The following is a 19,807-nucleotide window of genomic DNA, read 5'->3' on the forward strand; positions in this document are numbered from 1 at the left end:
TTGGTACATTAAATCACAAGACTGTGTTACAAAAATTATTGATCTTTAGGCTTCATTCACGTCTGCGCCGGGGCTCTGTTCATTGGTTCCGTCAGGGGAACCCATGAACGGAAGCCAAACCGAAACAAACAGAAACCATGAGTTTCCGTTTGCATCACCATTGATATCAATGGTGACGGATCCATTGAAAATGGTTTCCTTTTGTCACCGTTGTGTAAGGGTTCTGTTGTTTTGACAGAATCAATACCGCAGTCGACTACGCTATTGATTCCGTCAAAACAATGGAACCCCTGCACAACGGTGACAAACGGAAACCATTTGCAAAAAATACATCACCATTGAAATCAAAGGTGATGCAAACAGAAACCTATGGTTTCCGTTTCTTTCAGTCAGGGTTCCGTTCATGGGTTCCCCTGACGGAAAGCTCTGACGGAACCCATGAACGGAGCCCCGACGCAGAGGTGAACGAAGCCTTAGTCTGTTATATTATCCAGACAGCCTTACCATCCCATTAATGACCAGATTTGATTGTTAATGCTTCTGGGCTAAGATACATTACACTCATTTTGTTCTGTTAAGTGAAGTGCTGCAATACTGCCATCCATAAATATAAGTTACGTAAAAAGTGAGGATTCTACACAGTGAGTAAGCCAAAATCTTTTGTGTACTCTTCATGCCTAGCATCCAGTTTGTCACATTTTCATTGTATTCATTGCACAATTGTTTCCTCTACTACTGAGTGAAGATAAATGCATCTCTTATTACACAACCCTTGTTCCAGACAATTCTACAGGCAGAGAAGCGTTGAAATACATCCATGGTGAAGAAATGATGTGCACACTCTATTCACACCTAATGGAAATATATGAATCCCAATGAGCTGATATTAATTACTATATGCAGGTCCTATTTTTATCTAATGTCTCTCTTGGTTAAATGTTAACTGCATATTAATATATTTATGTATATATATCATATGTAAAGAGAGAAAGACCAGAATACAGTGTGCATTAGAACATTTACAGTTTTTATAGATTCTAAAATCTCCAGTAAAACAGTCACAAGTTGTCTTTATAATCATTGAAGAAATTATTTCAGGGTGCACGCCGACAATGCATTTGGCCTTCTGGGGGCCATGCTTCTGCCTTTAGACGTCTTAAGCATCAATTTCGGTGTTCTTCAACACAAACACTAGAGAGAAGCTGGACATAGGATAATGCGGTTTTCAAGAAGGACGCTGATAACCACGAAAACAAAATAGAGACCAAACATCATGCATCCTAAGATCTTGTTCATTCTCCACTTGCACACAGCAATGGATATGATGACGAACAGCAGCATAATGAAAAGGAGGACAATTGCACAGAAGAGGCCATTGCTGCTCACCATCATAGGGTCAAAGTTGTTAAACATGGCATACAGGAGCCAGGGCATGGGGAGACTGTTGTAAAAAAAAGACAAAAAAAAAAGAGTATATAATAGTAATAACATAATGGAACAGATTTACTATTGCTGTTGCGCCAGATTTCTGGCCTAAATTACACCTTCCTTTTGAGGCAAATAATTTTAGATAAATTTATCAATGAAATGCGACAAAAAGAACAGATGCTTGTGACTCATCTAACAAGGGGGCGTTGCTTAAAAAAAAAGGGTGCGTGTCTTAAAATGTGCCAAATTTGTACCAAAATTTGGACGCAAAGAAATATGGACTACAATAAGCCAAATAAGAGGTGGTATAAAGTTAAAGAGAAGAGTCTAAAGGTGCGCCAAATTTATCATCCGGCATGAGCCACTGTAATAAAATCTAGTCTAATTCTAAGCTGTCTGATTTTAAGTATAAATAGATCTGCTCCAATGTCTACATTCCTTCAGTATTTATCTAAATAAAATGTAAAAAAATATTAAAATCAACATATATTTTAAATTTATATATGTTTCCCTTCGTTCGCAGAATGGAAATCTGATTGGAACAAATTTAGGTGTACAACTACTTACCCAACTGTGATGTCAAAAATGTTGCTCCCTACAGAGCTGGACACTGCCATATCCCCTAGGCCTTTGCGTGCAACAATGACACTTGTTATCAGGTCTGGAATAGAAGTACCAGCTGCTAATATTGTGAGTCCCATAACCTCTTCTGTTATGCCGATAGTTTCTCCTACCTGTAATATATAAGAAAATAATTCAATACCGATAATATAAACAGGTTTTTTTGATCCTATTTTCTGCACAAATTTAAAAGCATAATATTGCAAATTTCATATTGAAATACTGGGTAACCACTAATTCTGGTCAGGGAACTAGATATAATCTCATATCAAGACACTATCTCCCTGGTTCCCCAGGGATTAGAGGTTCCGACAATCTGTCAGCAAGAACTAGATGGTGTCCCAGTGGGTTAGTAAGCACTAGAGACTCTCACTTACTGGCACTGGACACTTTGACATGTCAATTGGAACTGGATGCTACATCACTAATCCCCAAGTAATGTAGCATTAATTCACAGTTTCATGAAATTCTGCCAGTAGATCACCACAAAATGACCGCTTTAATACTGTCAGTGGAAATTTTAGTGTTGAATTACCAGTGTCTGGAAACTATGCCATGAACTTGCCAGATTCTAGATGTTATGCCTTTGTGGCAGCAGAGACTGGGTACTCTATGTTGGGTGGAGGAATGTCCATCACTTGATAAAGAATAACTGAACACCACACTAGCCATTTGTCCAAAAACTTACAACTAGTCACCATTTACTGAGCACACCATCTAAACTTATGTAAGGGAATGTAATGTTGTATCACTATTTGCTATAATATGTTGCAACACCCCTCAAGATAAGTTTTTATGTATATTATTTAGTACTTTTTCTCAAACTTGACATGCAATATATCAAAATTTACGGTAGACAATAGCAATCACAAATAAAAAGTGTCATTTAGGGTAAAATGATATTATTACCAGAAAAAAATTAGCTAAAATTGAAAAAAGCCTATTTTTTTTAAGAAACGATAAGCTTAAAAATGCTAAAAAAGGCAAAATAATGTGTAGAAAAATGGTAATAAAAGAAACCTGTAATGATCGTGAAAAAAACATTGCCAAAATCACGTCACTATGCCCAAGAAAGTTATAGCCATTTAACTAACGCGTACTATAAATGGCTAAATGGCGGCTGGCCTTAAACCGGTTAAGGCACAAAATACCTCCGGTCATTAAAGTCATAAGCAACTTGATTATTTATAATTGATTCGGCTCTGCTAACAATACACAGGACTTTATACACTAACTCATAACAGTCCTTTTTCAAAAGGAACCTGCTACTTCCTATTAGGGCTTATTCAGACGAACGTGATATACGTCCGTGCAACGCGGGTGATTTTCACGCGTCTCGCACGGACCTATATTAGTCTATGGGGCCGTGCAGACAGTCCGTGATTTTTGCGCAGCGTGAGTCCGCTGCGTAAAACTCATGACATGTCCGTTATTTGTGCGTATTTCGCGCATCACGCGCACCACACGGAAGCACTTCCGTGGGACACGCATGATTCGCGCAACAGCAGTAAAACTATGAATGTAAACAGAAAAGCACTACGTGCTTTTCTGTTTACAAACATCCAAACGGAGTGTCATAATGATGGCGGCTGCGCGACAATCACGCAGCCGCGCATCATACGAGGCTGACACACGAAGCTGTTAAGTGCCTTTTGCGCACGCAAAACACCGCGTTTTTTGCGTGCGCAGAACGCACACGCTCGTGTGAATCCGGCCTAAGGTAAACATATTTAAGTAGCTTCCATAATATACTTAACCCCTTAATGACCAACCTATTTTAGACGTTAATGACCAAGCCATTTTTTACGTTTTTCCATCGTCTCATTTAAAGAGCTATACACTTTTTATTTTTGCGTCGACATAGCTGTATAAGGTCTTGTTTTTAGCGGAACAAGTTGTAATTTTTAATAGCACCATTTTGGGGTACATAGAATTTATTGATTAACTTTTAGTAACTTTTTTTTGGGAGGGAATAGAAAAAAAACAGCAATTTCGCCACACTTTTTTGCGTCCTAAATTTGCGCTGTTTACCGTGTGGTATAAATAACACAATAAATGTATTCAGTGGGTTGTTGCGATTGCAACGATACCAAATTTGTATAGTTTTTTATGTTTTACTACTTTTAGGGCATGCCCACACGTGGCGGATTTCCTCCGCAACTGTCCGCATCAATGCCGCACAGAATCTGCGTTGCAGATCTGGCCAAAATGTGCAGTAAATTGATGTGGACTAGCTGCTCCGGACTGCGGTAAAAGTGCTTCCCTTCTCTCTATCAGTGCAGGATAGAGAGAAGGGCCAGCACTTTCTCTAGTGAAAGTAAACGAATTTCATACTTACCGGCCGTTGTCTTGGTGACACGTCCCTCTTTCGGCATCCAGCCCGACCTCCCTGGATGACGCGGCAGTCCATGTGACCGCTGCAGCCTGTGATTGGCTGCAGCCGTCACTTAGACTGAAACGTCATCCTGGGAAGCCGGACTGGAGACAGAAGCAGGGAGTTCTCGGTAAGTATGAACTTCTATTTTTTTTTACAGGTTGCTGTATATTGGGATCGGTAGTCACTGTCCAGGGTGCAGAAACAGTTACTGCCGATCGCTTAACTCTTTCAGCACCCTGGACAGTGACTATTTACTGACGTCTCCTAGCAACGCTCCCGTAATTACGGGAGCCCCATTGACTTCCTTAGTCTGGCTGTAGACCTAGAAATACATAGGTCCAGCCAGAATGAAGAAATGTCATGTCAAAAAAGCAAGACGCATCTGCAGCACACATAACATGTGCATGACAGCTGCGGATTTCATTGCGGAACTTAGAATCTCCATTGAAGTCAATGGAGAAATTCCGCCATGAGTCCGCAACCAGTCCGCCACAACTCCGCAACATCCAGTGCATGCTGCGGACACCAAATTCTGCACCGCAGCCTATGCTCCGCAGCGGAATTTTCCGCTTCGTCTAAACGAACCCTACTAAATAGAAGTGGAAGTCAATGGAGAAACGGCTCCGCTGCGGATTAATGCTGCGGAGTGTCCGTAGCGGAATTCAAGAGCAATTCCGCCACGTGTGGCTTTGACCTTACACAGTGAAAACACTTTTTTTTCAAAATTATTTGTTTTTTCGCCGATGCAATTGTAGGGAGGCTTTTTTTTTGCTGGACGACTTGTAGTTTTTATCGGTACAATTTTGGAGTAGATGCGACTTTTTGATCACTTTTTATCACATTTTTTTTAAGGCTGGATTCAAAGAAAACAGCAATTTTTGCATGGTTTTTTATTTTATTTTTTACGGCGTTCACCGTGCGGGTTAAATTATGTAATAAGTTTATAGTCGGGGTCGTTACGGACGCGGCGATACCAAATATGTGTAACTTTTTTACTTTATTTTGTTTGTTAATAGTAAAGCAGTTTGTAAGGGGGAAAAAGTGGGTTTTTCATTTTTTTTTTACTTTTTTTTTTTTTTCACTTTTTATAAAAAAAATGTTTTAACTTTTTTACTAGTCCCACTAGGGGACTTCACTATGCGATCCTCCGATCGCATGTATAATACACTGCAATACTTCTGTATTGCCGTGTATTACTGCCTGTCCGTTTAAGACGGACAGGCATCTGCTAGGTCATGCCTCTGGCATGATCTAGCAGGCATTCACTACAGGCAGACCTGGGGGCCTTTATGAGGCCCCCCGGCTGCCATCGGAGACAGACACTCGGCGATCTTATCGACGGGTGTCGGTGGGAGAGAGAGGGAGCTCCCTCCCTCTCTCCAAAACCACTCAGATGCGGTGCAAGCTATTCAGCACCGCATCTGAGGGGTTAAACGGGTGAGATCGATACTAATATCAATCTCACCCGGTCGAGCAGGGACGCCCCCAGCCCTCAGCTGCCTCTGGCAGCTGAGAGCAGGGAGATTTGACAGCTCCCTGCTCTCTTTACTTATTCCGATGCAGCGACGTAAAAAGTCTATTGCATCGGAATAAGGCCTGTTAGTGACCAACGTAGAAACACTATGGGCCGGTCACTAACGGGTTAAAAAAAGGTGGTTTAATAATTTGACACAATATTTCACACTGTGTAGGGACACACCCTTTGGACAAGGGGAATGGTAACTTCCAATTGTCAATTTATTCAATCATATACTGGAGGAATGGTACAACACAGAGTTCTAATGAGAAATACCGCCGGATATTACCTACACTGTACACGCAAATTTAACCCCCATAAACTCTTAACATTGCTAAATAGGTGCTGGGGAAACACTATCATAAACCAAGTATACTGCAGAAAATGGTCTTTTGCCTCATCCAATATCCTTTCTAGGAGTTGTCAATCAAGAGTTGAGGATGGGTTTGGAAGGGGTTGCCCAAAGAACGCTACAATGATTCATCAGCATATGGCGCGTGACTGAATAAAACATAATTTTCTTTGGTATGCTTGGTGTATGATGGCAACTATGCATTTGTTTCCCCAGAACCTATTTAGCAGTGTTAAGAGTTTATGTGGGTCAAACCAGCTGAAAAATTCTCTTTAAATCGAAATCTGCATGTCATGACCTAGACAACCCTGTCACAATAATTATTTACCTCACGTGGCGTTCTGTATCATCAATGCTTGGCTACTAATCCTTGCCCCATCCAATCATGCACCAGATTGTTGGCTGACAGTGTTCATAAATTGGTCTCAGTTTGGCATATAATAATAACTTGCTAAATATAATTGTGATGATAACACGGATTAAGAAATAAGCTATTTTCTTTACATATGTATACACTCACCTGATGTGCCCACCATACCATTAGATAAGAAAAAATTGCAATCCAGGTGATTGATCCAAAAAATGTTACAGGGAAAAATTTTCTTGATGCCTGTACGAACAGAAATAAGTTTAAAACTTTCATGAAATAGGCTATACATTTCCTATTTAAGAAATCAAATTTCACATGAACAGTACATCATCGCATATATGGTGTTTCATAATATTTAAGATTTTTCATGAGGCGCAAATCTCAAAAAATGTTAAAAAATTTATATTTACCTTTAAATAAATAAAGATAACATGATAAATCTCTTACAAATTTATCAGCTGAATAGTATTCTACAATGCACTTTCATGGCATGATCTCCATAACAATGAGAAGTTCATGCAAGAGTAACAGCTCCAAATGTTCTAGATGCAGCAGTAATTTCTGGGACTTGCCAGGCAGGCCGTATGTACAATATGCAAAATCTATTGTGGAAAATGTTCAGCTTTGTTGCGCATCTGGAGCAATACCCATGTGTTTGCACAATTATCCCTTTGATGTCCACAGTCTGTTGTGTTTTTCATTCTCATTCAGACAGGATAAGGTTTTTAGTGCTAAGCAATAAATGTATGTAGACAGCGTATGGGTATAATTTCTGTTATCAAGTTATGTATTGTGGAATATTGAATTAATATCTTGCAGCAGTCAGTAGATGCCACTTCGATAAAATAAGAAATTACTCTGGCCAAATGGTCTTATTCCCAAAATATATAACAACATTTTTTGTAATATTTCTTGATATATTTTTAAGTGCAGTTTTTATTACAATAGATGTCTATTGTGGATAACTACCCGCCAGAGTATGCTGCATTTTGAAAATAAACATGAAAGAAATTTCACAGAAAACTGACCTAAACGCTTTGTGTGAATCCAACCTTAGATTGAAAGGTTTGCTATGAAATTGTCTCTCGAGGTTAAATTGTGATTCCCTTGGGGACAGGGATGTGCATTCTCTGTAAAGCGAGATGAATATATTTAAAAAAATCCTGAAATATTTTAGTTTTTCCAATGGCCACTGAACGCTTATAAACAGGCCAAGTTCTTGTCCACATGTAACGGAATTGCTGCAGAAAATTTCTGCAGCAATTCCGCAGAAACTAGCAGAAATTCCGCTGCAGAAAAACCACACCATTTCCTGCGGTTTTAACTGCAGAAAATGGTGCAAAATGTGCTACATTTTTCTAAGTCTGTGAGATGGTGACATTTCCTCTGAAAAATGCAGCAATTCAGTCCACTTTCCGCAGCTGGAATTCACATGCTGCGGTACAAAAAATATGCAGCGCAGGTCAATTTCTGGTCGGAAATTTTACGAAGAGTGTGGATGAGATTTGTTAAAGTGAGGGGGCACTTTTATTGTGTCGAGCACTGAGGGATCATAGAAATCAGCGACGCAGTTCTCGGCCCACCGACTTCTGATTTTACTGAATTATTGATACAGTGAGGCTGGATTCACACGAGCATGTTCGGTCCGTAAAGGACAGAACGTATTTCGGCCGTAGGTCCCGGACTGAATACACTGCAGGGAGCCGGGCTCCTAGCATCATAGTTATGTACGACGCTAGGAGTCCCTGCCTCTCCGTGGAACTACTGTAATCATGTTTTCAGTACGGGACAGTAGTTCCACGGAGAGGCAGGGACTCCCAGCGTCGTACATAACTATGATGCTAGGAGCCCGGCTCCCTGCAGTGTGTTCGGTCCGGGACTTGCGGCCGAAATACGTTCCATCCTTTACGGACCAAACATGCTCGTGTGAACCCAGCCTAATTCAGCATTTGGGGCCCAACTTTTAACTTTGCCCAGGGCCACAATTTGTCTAAAATCAGCCCTAGGCACATAGATCGGCACGGCCGTGCAGCAGACGGAGGGGGGTCCCCGTTTCCTCCCTGTGCACTTTCGGTAACTCACAGATCGGGCCCCCTTCCTTCACATTTTATTGTTGCCATCAATAACATGTTAAGGAAGGAAGGGGGCCTGATCTGTGAATTGCCGAAAGTGCACAGGTTGGGAGGGGGCCTCCTCCATCAGCCCGTCTGTCTGGTGGTATTCGCCACCTAGTAACCAGCCTCACTATCAGATGCAGTGCAACATCTGACAGTGACGCTCACTAGGTGACCAAGACCACCAGATAGAGCGCGCCGCTCCTAGCAAGCAGTATCGCTGTCTTCAGACCAGTTATTGATCCGGGATAGCGCGCACTCTGAAATTAAGCCTAATACTGGTTGGATGAGCCTCTAAGCTAATCAGTGTTAGGGTTCTTCTTGCTCCGCCCCCTGAGCCTGCCAGTGCTTTTACCGTGTGGTGTGTGCTGGGCGTCATGAAGGGGACTGACTGAAATTAAAATGAACTAGGAGGTAGTGGTTGCTGCCCTGTCTGTAGAAAATGTTTGGAGTGGAGCTCAGTGGACAGTTAAAGGGTTTGCCCTTCCTTAACATTTATGGCATATCATCAGGATATCATAAATTACAGATAGATGTGGGTCCCACATCTGGGACCTTCGCCTATCTCTGGAACGGGGCACCCTAAAAGCCATTCTGCCTTTCTCAGCTTCTACTGCTTCTCGGCCACTGCCTGATTAGATGGTTGGGAGTTACGAAAACAGCAGAGCTTGCTGAGCTACGCTGTTTCCGTAACTCCCATAGAAGTAAATGGCAGTTATGGAAGCAGCCTAGTACGTTAAAATCATTGTATGTTAGTTACATGAGTGATTTGTATTATACTCAGTTGTTAAATATGGAAATTTGCATTATTTATGTTTGTTACTTGGGTTCTAAACTATTGATAAAATGGGCAATAAAGATTTGTATAGTTTTATATGCGCGCAGGCGTGGTTAGGTTATGGGGGGCCATGGGGCACATTCTTTGCACAGGTGGCCTCTGCAGTCTGTGTCCGCCTCTGCTCATAGTGATGTAAAGAATGTAGAATAAAAAATATACAAACCGATTAGAAAAAAAGTATATTTCCACAAATTTTTTTTATTAGTAATAAAATAAAGTGATACATTCTCTTTTAAAGTAACATCAAAGTTTGTGCATTGCAAAAAAATAGTACTCACTGCTTTTCGGACATCAGGTAATGTAATCCACAAAGGAAATACAATTGGTAGCACAGCAAGGTACACAGCTACTTTACGCTTCTTAATAGGCCATGCTAAGGTTAGAGGCTGGTCACCTTCATCAGGAGGTTCTGCACCTGTCACCTTAGGATGAGAAAGTAAATAAAATGGAATGGTAAAACAGAAACCGTTCTGTTGGGGCTCATTTTTAGAAAATTATGATTCATAAATAATTGTTAATACAAGATGCCACATTACAGACATGCTAATCATAAAGTGTTACCCGCTGCATAGCAGAAAAAAACTCATTTAAATTTCTAGGATATTGTAATTTTTTATATTTTCTATACTGGAAGGTAAGATTTTATTAGTTGGGTTATTCTGCCTGTGATGCACCATTTCAGTTTAGAAAAGACTTAGAAAACTTTCTTGAATGTGGAGTATTTTTTAACTTCTTTAATAAAGGGTTGTCCAGAAGAAGGGCCATTTTCTTGAACTTTGTTTAGCTTGCTGAACAAATAACACAATGGAGGAAAGTTAATATAATTTCTACTAAAAATGTCACAAACGGCCCAAAAGTATAAAAACATTGATGGTTTCCCCTGCTCTCGACACTTTTCAAAAAAGTTGGCAGATCTTAGTGGAAGAGGGCGTAGCCATCATGGTCCAATGCATTTACAGTGTCAAACGGACAGCTGAAGATGCGACAAATTTATTAAGAGGTGTTATCACTGTTCTCTCCTGGTACGTTTGTGGATCCTCTGTATCGTCCGGAAGATGGTGCTAGTAACCCAGGGCAACGCTTGGCACAGCAGGTTCAGAGGCAGTCGGATGTATAGGCCAGAAGTCAGGACAGGCAGCAGACGTCGTTACGGGTAACGATAGCAATAGGTCAAGGCAGGCGGCAGGTAAGGATAGTCAAGTTCAGGCAGAGGTCAAAAACGGGAAATCCAGACAAAGGCAGAAGGCAAGAAAACAGGGAACCAGGGTACAGGGAAACTCACGGGGGAACTTGGTTGAACAAGCAAGGATTGAGAGGAAGGAGGATCCTTAAATAGGAAATCTAGGAATTTTGGCACGCGCTGGCCCTTTAAGAAGGAAAGAGTCAGCGCGCGCCCTCTAGTGGCTGCAGCCGCACATAGTGAATGATGGCCTTGGAGGGAGGTGAGAGATGCAGTTACCTGACGACGCCCAGAGCCTGCAGAGCGTCCAGATCGGGTAAGTGGAGCTCGGGACGAGCATGAGGAAATGGAGGGTACAGGAATAAATTTGTCGGATCTTACTCTAGATTGCCTTTTATTAAGGCTGGTATAGTCTTAATACATCTCCCCAATAACTTCCAAATTCTACTCTCAAAATCGACTGAGGTGTAAGGAGTAGCTGTCTGCGAGTAATTCTGATCGTGGTTTGGTTAAACACCTCAATAGGTGGTACCACTTCCTTACCTCCTCCCCATTTCAGCGATTTCTACAATGAACTTCCATCGTATGGTTCTATCCCCTCCCCTTTATTTCCGCCTTCCCTTACACCTCTGCTTTCCTCTCTTCTTTCTTTGTCAACTCTTTATATTGTTAGATATAGTTTCTCCATACTGTTGATACAATATTGTTTCTCACTGTATTGGATGTTTTTGAATCCCCCCATTCAGTAGATGGGGTTATTTCATTATTTTCATTGTCAATGTTATGATTCCTGACATTGTTGTCATGTGTCATGCTGTTTTAAGTACTGCTGTACCCCATATTACTTTCTATTTTATAGGCGTTCATCATAACATGACCACGTATATGAGGGTTTCATCTGTCCACCCATTTAGGTTGTTTGCAACAAGATACCAAGACATGCGAGTACTAGTACATATGACCCACTTGTTTTCTTCCATTGTGATTTTTTCTCAGCCAGTGAAGGCAACTCGTGGAAACTCAATGGGATATTAATTTTTAGTTGCGGTTTATATCTTTTTTTATTCTCTGATTGTCTGCATAAATTCATTCATTTTTTGGTTGATGGACTGCTCTTCTACTTATCGCAATGTCTTGCCTTTTATTTATTTGTTATAAAAATAGAATATTCAAAAATTACTCAAATCTATAATAATAATAATATATATATATATAATATAATAATAAATATATAATAATAAAATATATACATAATAGTTGAATAATTTTCAGACAAAATACTTAAAGGGAATGTATCATCTATTTTTATTTTAATAATTAAAACCATGTACTGATACATATCAGGAATTAGTTTTTTCTAATCTGTTATTTTTTTCTGATTGTATTTTTTATTATTATTCAATTTTCTGTAGATGATTCTGGGGGCAGTCATCTTGCATGAGCTGTTGCTCTGCCTCTATACAAATCACTAGGCAGACCACACATGGCATTTTGTGTACAATTTTGGGCACCTGTGTATAAGAAGGACATGGCTGAACTAGAACGGGTGCAAAGAAGGGCGACCAAGATAATTAAGGGAATGGGCAGATTGGGTACAAAGAAAGGTTATCAAACTTGGGGCTATTCAGTTTAGAAAAAATACGGCTTACGGGTGATCTAATTACAATGTACAAATATATAACTGGACAGTACAGAGAACTAAATTTGGAGTCAGGGAGGATTTTTTCCCTAATGAGGCAATTGGCATCAACCTCATGGGGGCTTTGCCTTCCTCTGGATTAACACGGTAGAATTAAAGGTTGAACTTGATGGACCTGTGTCTTTTTTCAACCTTATCAACTTTGCAACTAAATAGCAGTTCAGAAATTAGCTTTTTCATTTGCTTTGTATTTTTTTTAACATAGCTGTTAACATGGAAAATGAAAAACACCAGATTGAAAACAAAAAAAATAGAAATATGTAAAATCTTAAAAACTTGATTTAAATGATAAATTATTTTCAGACAATACATTCCCTTTAGTTAAAAAACATATTGTAGAAGCTGTGAAAACTCTACTATAACTGCCTCTTGCAAACATTAAAATGCCAGCTTTTACGGTTTAAGTCATAAAGATGATGTAAAGATCCATATAATTCCGTATAATCAGACAAAAAAAATATGTGTTGAATGTTTTATTGTACCTGTGTCACTGTGTAATATGTTCCTTAGTGAATATGCATTTTCATAAAGTTTTAAAAAAAACATAATTTCATATTATAAACTCCATATCATTCGCATACAGGGCCGGCCTTAGGATAGATGGCACCCCGTGCAAAATAATCTTTCGGCGCCCCACCCCATCATAAAAAAATTGCCCCATATAAAAAGTACTGTATAATGCCCCCCACAATATAATCCTCTATATAGTGCCACCACACAGTATAATGCCCCTTTAGTGCTCCCCATACAATATTCAAATCATAATATAATATATTATAACCCCTTCAAGGACACAGTATTTTGTCCTCTAATTGTGCCCACACAGTATTATGCCCCCCTTATGCCACACACAGTACAGATGTAGCCATTTTTATCTTGACTTTTAACGCATTAAATACACAGTGGCAAGATCCTTTATCTTGACTTTTTCAATGACTTTTCAATGGCTTTTGTTGTGTGATATCACGCTGCAGCAAGTTATCAGAGTCAAGATAAAGATGGCTACATCCATATATTGCCCCCTGTAGTACCACTACACAGTATAATGTCCCCTTCCCCTGGCTACCAAACACAGCCCCTCCCTTGTAGATAGTGCCCCCCTGTAGATTGTGCGATACAACCTCCCTGTAGACAGTGCCATAATCCCCCACCTCCTCCTTGTAGATCGTGCCATACAGCCACCGACCTCCCCCTTGTAAACAGTGCCCCCAAACACAAAAAAATTGTAGTCACCTAGGCCCCGTTCCCACAACGAACTGAGCTGCTCCACTACGGGATCTTTGCATAGGCCGGCGTGATTCTATAGCCTAGTACAGAGTTTCCCAACCTTTTTGGATTCGAGGCACCACTGGGAAAATACCATTTCCTCAGGGCACCCATACCAAAAATTGTTTAGAGAAAGACAGAAAAAGGCTAAAACAACCACTACACTCTTAGGGTATATTCACACAGTTTTTTCTAAGGCAAAAAAATCTGCCTCAAAATTTCTTCAGGAATTTTGAAGCAAATTTTGAATTGAGAGCATTGTTTGACCTCTTTTTTTTAAGCAGTTGAAGCTAATGCAAAATACGCAGGCAAAAAAGCACTCCAAATGGGCGCCGCAGGTATTTTCTGCCTCCTATTAATTTCATTTGGGGCTCAGAGGTGGAAACCACTTGAAGACTATCAGCCCCCCACTCACAGTAAAATAACCATCAGCCCACCACTCACAGTAAAATGACCATCAGCCCACCACTCACAGTAAAATGACCATCAGCACAGAACTCTCACTAAAATGACCATCAGCCCGCCACTCACAGATTCCCCCTATAGATAGTGCTACACAGCCACCTTGTAGGTAGTACCACACAGCCCCCTGTATGTAGTGCCACACAGCCGCCTGTAGGTAGTGCCACACAGCCCCCTGTAGATAGTGCCATACAGCCCCTTGTATGTACTGCCACACAGCCCCCTTATGTAGTGCCACAGTCCCCATAGGTAGTGCCACACAGCCCCCTTGTAGGTAGTGCCACACAGCCCCCTTGTAGGTAGTGCCACACAGCCCCCTGGTAGGAAGTGCCGCACAGCCCCATGGTAGGTAGTGCCACACAGCCCCCTGGTAGGTAGTGCCACACAGCCCCGTTGTAGATAGTGCCACACAGCCCCCTTGTAGGTAGTGCCACACAGCCCCCTTGTAGGTAGTGCCAGACAGCCCCCTTGTAGGTAGTGCCAGACAGCCCCCTTGTAAGTAGTGCCACACAGCCCACAGCCCCCTTGTAGCTAGCACCCCACTTTCTGTAGATAGCACCACTGTAGCTCCCTGAAAGAGCAGAATCTCCCTGTGGTTGGGGATTCCGCTCCTGGAGCACCGTGCTTGATGTCTCTGTCCATATATGGACAGTGACATCAGGGGCAACTCCGGAAGCGGAATCCCCATCCACAGCGCTACCGACGCGGTGACCGGGATTCCACTCCAGGAGAAGCCCCTGTCATTTGTGTCCATTTATGGACAGTGACGTCACTGGCTTTTACTGGAGTGGAATCCCCGGTCACAGCATCTGTGATTCCACTCCTGGAGAAGCCCCTGACATCTCTGTCCATTTATGGACAGTGACATCAAGGGCTTCTCCTGGAGTGGAATTCCCGGTCACAGAGTCTTCAACGCTGTGGTCGGGGATTCTGCTTCAGGAGCTGCCCCTGATGTCACTGTCCATATATGTAGAGAGATAAAAGAAAAATGCACGGCGCCACATAGTGCAGGTAAATCCAAGGCGGTATAAGCAATTAGAAGCAGAGATATGCTCACCTTAGTTCAGATGAATACACACACCAATAGGTGAACAAAGGCAATGGATATGATAAGTGCTGCTGCCAGGATCCAAAACCGGTTGACCAAAAGTTCGCCGCATATATGGTAATTTAAATGTGAAAAAACATAGATCATAAACGCCGCTGCTACTTAGTATTGAAGACTTTGGATAATATAAAGATTGGAAACATTTCCATTCATTGTAGTTGTGGCTACGCGTTTCGACACTGTACCGGTATCTTCCTCAGGCCATATATAATACATATACAAACATCCGTACTTAAATACACAAAGTTGTTAAAAAAGCCGTCAATGCAGCCAGGGTCAAAGTGCCTAAACGATGTCAGATGACGTCATTTAGGCACTTTGACCCTGGTTGCATTGGCGGCAACCAAATTTTTCCAATCTTTATATTATCCAAAGTTTTCAATACTAAGTAGCAGCACCGTTTATGATCCATGTTTTTTCACATTTAAATTAATGTCCATATAGGGACAGACATCAAGCCCTTCAGCTTCAGGGAGCTACAGTGGCGCTAGTAGATAGCAGAGCATGGAGATACCTCCCTGCTCTGCTATAGTGGCGTCGCTACTGCTGTAGCAGCCGCTATGGCTGCTACAGCGGTAGCAACGCCACTGAGTGAAGATGCGCCTGGGCGGAAAGTTGGCTGCCGAGTCGCCGGGTCCGGGCTCTTCTGAAACAAGCAGGGGAAGGGAGCCAGTGCAGCACCCCCTTCCACCTGCGGCCGGCCCTGTTCACATATAAGACCAAACTGTTTTGGTATGTTATCAAGAAATAAGGAACAGATGGAAGAGGATATGACTACAGAATCAGACTACACAGGATTTGTTTGAGTCTGTTAACAGAAATGAGAGATGGTAAACTCTCTTCCCGATAACTTTCGTGCAGTCAGTGTCAACCATATAAAAAATAAAATAAACAGCCACTTTGAACAGACAATAGGAAGTTGTGTCACCTGTGTTTCTGCAGCTTCAATATTGTGAGTGACATTCCCATTTAGAACTGGATCAGCAGATTCTTTGGGTGGCGTCACTTCAACCTCAACATTAGAACTGTTTGGAACATCAACTTTGTCTGAAATAAAAGCATTTGAAAATAAATAAATATTACATTACATAGTGTGGAAGTACACATGCTGACAGTAGCAGGAGATAAATATAGCAACCACAGTAAAGCTGACCATACACATAATATAGCTGTCATTAATAGCCCCAGTCTAAGTTTTAAGAACAAATGAGACATTCTAATGCTATGGCTACACCGCAACATACGCTGTATGCAATCTGAACGATCATTGGGCCAACAGCTACCTTTACTGACTCCCCATAAACATGCATGTTTAGCTCTGGCTTGGGAAGGGGGAATAAGTGGCTACCAAAACCTCTGATACTGCACTTCACAAATGTGTCACTGCTAAAGGGGGCACAAGTTGCCCTGATGGCCTAGGAACCTGGAGCATGCACCCCACATTTAGTGCTCAACTTATGGAGAGGCTGCACTGGAAACAGCTACATTCCCTAGCTTATTGATTTGGCAGTTCTATTTAGGTAGCTGTCTGTCAGTTTTATTTGGGCACCTAACGGCGATGTTATTTGTAGACTGTATCATTGTATTATTCGGGTGCTATATGGTACCTCATAATCGTCACAATGGATAGGGAATCTTAAAGTCAAACTGATCAGGGAACATTTGTGCTGTAGCACAAAGGTATCCACATTCAATTGGTATCCATCAAAATTTACAGGATTTGCCAACAAATATCTAATGTTTGTGGCCAGCCTAATCAAGTCATACACAACTCCAGCCTTCTGCAGCCAACTATTAGGTCCAACTTGGCGCTCCAGAGCATGTGAGTTGCTGTCTACTGGCAGCTTAACTACCTTTCTAATGGGTGGGATCTAAGAGCCTCCCACCTCGGCCCGTTTAACCCTTTGATCGCCATGGTCAATCGCCGTGGTATGATTAAAGGAATCCCGCATCCCTTAATCTGGCCACCATATTTCACGGTGATGCAATTGGGACTGTGGAACCTAGGAATCACTAAGTGTTATATTAGCAAAAGCCTGTGTCATAATGACATAAAGCAGAATTTATTAGCATACAGAAGTATGGTAATACCTTATACATTTAAAATAAAGAAGTAAAACAGTAAACCCTTAATTAATTAAATAAAAAATAATGTAATGTAAGAAAAAATGTCCACAAAAAATAAACAAACACAATTATTTTGTAAAAAACAAAGTTTGTTATGCATACGTTACATTAAAACAAGGAACATACATGTATTTAGTATCCCCACGACCGTAATAACCTGAAGAACCATTCATTTACTGTGAGCCATGACCGGTATAAAAAATAAACAAAAAAACACCAATTGGCGCCAAGAAAGTAAAACAAGATGTCATACAGCCACGTCAATGAATAAAACGAAATAGTTATAACTGCCAAAATGCGGAGAGGCAAAAACGGAAAAGAGGATAGGCTTGGTCATCAGAGGCTTGTTCGCTGAAAAATATAATTCAATAGAGATGGAAAAATTTTGCATGGCTTTGGCCTGACAGGGTAGTTATGTCACTAGATATCTTATTTGCAAATTATTCTTCATGAAACATGTATTTTTTAAGAACTGTCACTGAAACACAATTACTTTATTGGGTTAAATTAATTTCAGCTAAAAGTAAGGGTATGTGCACACACAAAATCAAAAACGTTTGAAAATACGGAGCTGTTTTCAAGGGAAAACCGCTCCTGATTTTCAGCTGTTCTTTAAGCCACTCATGTTTTTCGCAGCGTTTTTGACGGCCGTTTATTGAGCTGTTTTTCTATAGTCATTGAAAAACAGCTCCAAAAACGGCTCAAGAAGTGACATGCACTTCTTTTCCGCGGGCGTTTTTTTCCGCGGCCGTTTTTCAAAACGGCAGCGTAAAATAACGCCCCGTCGGAACAGAACACTGTTTTTTCGCAAATCAATGGGTAGATGTTTGGAGGCGTTCTGCTTCCGATCTTTACAGAAAACTGCCGAAAGTAAGCCGTGTGAACATACCCTCAGTGTTATACGTGACTCCCAGCTGTGGCACGTCAAAGTCAATTACTTGGTCACACAAATTGCATAGGGCTTTCTGTATAATTCGTCAGTAAAGGCTTATTGCTATAAAACTATTGATAATATATCCAAAATCTGATATAGTTCAAAAAGCTTGTGGCACTAATGTAAAATAATTGGGCAGATTTACTATACATAATGCGACAGAATTCTGGCTCTAATCCGCCACATTTCTAAAGTATTTTAGTCACTTTTTGCGCCTCACTAGTCACTTTTCAAAAAGGGAAATAGGGGCGTTGCTAAGTCTATTCATAATTGTGCCAGATTACTGGCGTGCGACAACATTTAGGTGTAAATTAGTGGTATAAAGTAAGCTACCGAAGAGAAACATGAAGAAGAGATAAGTATTTAACATGCACCAAATTTAACACAGAGCGTGCACCACCCGTAGCCTAACTCATCGATTTCAGTTTCAGACAGTATTAAGAAATCCGCCCTAATATGTTTATTTTGCGTCATTTGCCTTCTACAAATCTAAACTGGCATATTTTGATAATCTGATACTTAATTTACTTCATTTGGAGACATATGCACACACAAATACTGGCACCTGAGAGTCATAATGACAAATCATAGGTATTACTGTAAGTACTACTTACCTACATAGTTCGCTGCTCCATTTAGCCTCTCACTGTCTTCCACCTGACATTTCTTTTTCGCCATTTTGTGTAGAATTGCGGCCTTCTCTTTAAATTTTCCTTCAAATATGGTGCAAGAATAATTATCAATATAGCGGATATTTTATTAATGCATTAAAAGCAAGTATTACTGAAATAATAGCAATATAGTGATTATACAACATTTTTTGGGAAATAAATAATTTCATTATATAGCTGGTAAACAACCACATTGAAGATTGGTAGCATCTTAGTTTTTTTCTAGGGCCAACAAAACCTCTTTTCACTCACTAGCTTTAAGAATGAGTCGCATTGTGATATAAGTAAGACCACGTGAAGTAAATAAGTTTGAACAAGAGAAAATGGGTTTATTATTATTATTATTATTATTATCATTAGTATTAATAATAATAATAATAATAATAATATTATTAATAATATGATGGCATACTTGAAAACAAGTGTTTAAAGTTACCATGAATGGTATTTTTTTACAGTTATTAAATTGTTTTCTCTAAAATGCTTCACTTAGTAACACATCATCTATGAAAGCCAGCAGACTCCTATTCCTAAAACCTAATCCACACATGCTAATTTTTATTGCGAATCTGATGATAAAAAAAAAAAGCAGAAAAAGCGTAAGGGCTTGATCATATGTATTGTAGCTGAAACATGAAGCACAAGTTAAATCTGTACACAGAACAAGCTCCTTTCACATGTCAGTATTTTGGGCAATAGATGTAAGCTAAAACTAAGAGTGGGACCGACACAGAGAAAAAAGTA

At 40.5% G+C, this 19,807-nt stretch overlaps 1 protein-coding gene across 6 annotated transcripts in view; it reads right to left on the minus strand.

The window, feature by feature from the left end:
• Window positions 1-241: 241 nt before the first annotated feature.
• The window catches only part of SLC24A2 (solute carrier family 24 member 2), a 300,950-nt gene continuing 281,384 nt past the window's right edge, over window positions 242-19,807 (minus strand). For 3 of the 6 annotated variants that reach the window (XM_075825879.1, XM_075825867.1, XM_075825890.1), the window contains 6 exons: window positions 19,007-19,105; window positions 16,260-16,378; window positions 9,895-10,038; window positions 6,815-6,904; window positions 1,996-2,162; window positions 242-1,441 (listed from right to left, as the gene is read on the minus strand). In XM_075825879.1, coding sequence (XP_075681994.1) covers window positions 1,192-1,441; window positions 1,996-2,162; window positions 6,815-6,904; window positions 9,895-10,038; window positions 16,260-16,378; window positions 19,007-19,105 — 869 coding nt within the window. In that variant the 3' untranslated portion in view covers window positions 242-1,191. The remainder of the gene's footprint in view (window positions 1,442-1,995; window positions 2,163-6,814; window positions 6,905-9,894; window positions 10,039-16,259; window positions 16,379-19,006; window positions 19,106-19,807) is intronic. The other 3 variants (XM_075825856.1, XM_075825845.1, XM_075825835.1) reach the window with 1 other exon arrangement.

The sequence above is a fragment of the Rhinoderma darwinii genome, chromosome 1 (genome assembly GCF_050947455.1).
Source record: "Rhinoderma darwinii isolate aRhiDar2 chromosome 1, aRhiDar2.hap1, whole genome shotgun sequence".
NCBI lineage: Eukaryota > Metazoa > Chordata > Amphibia > Anura > Rhinodermatidae > Rhinoderma > Rhinoderma darwinii.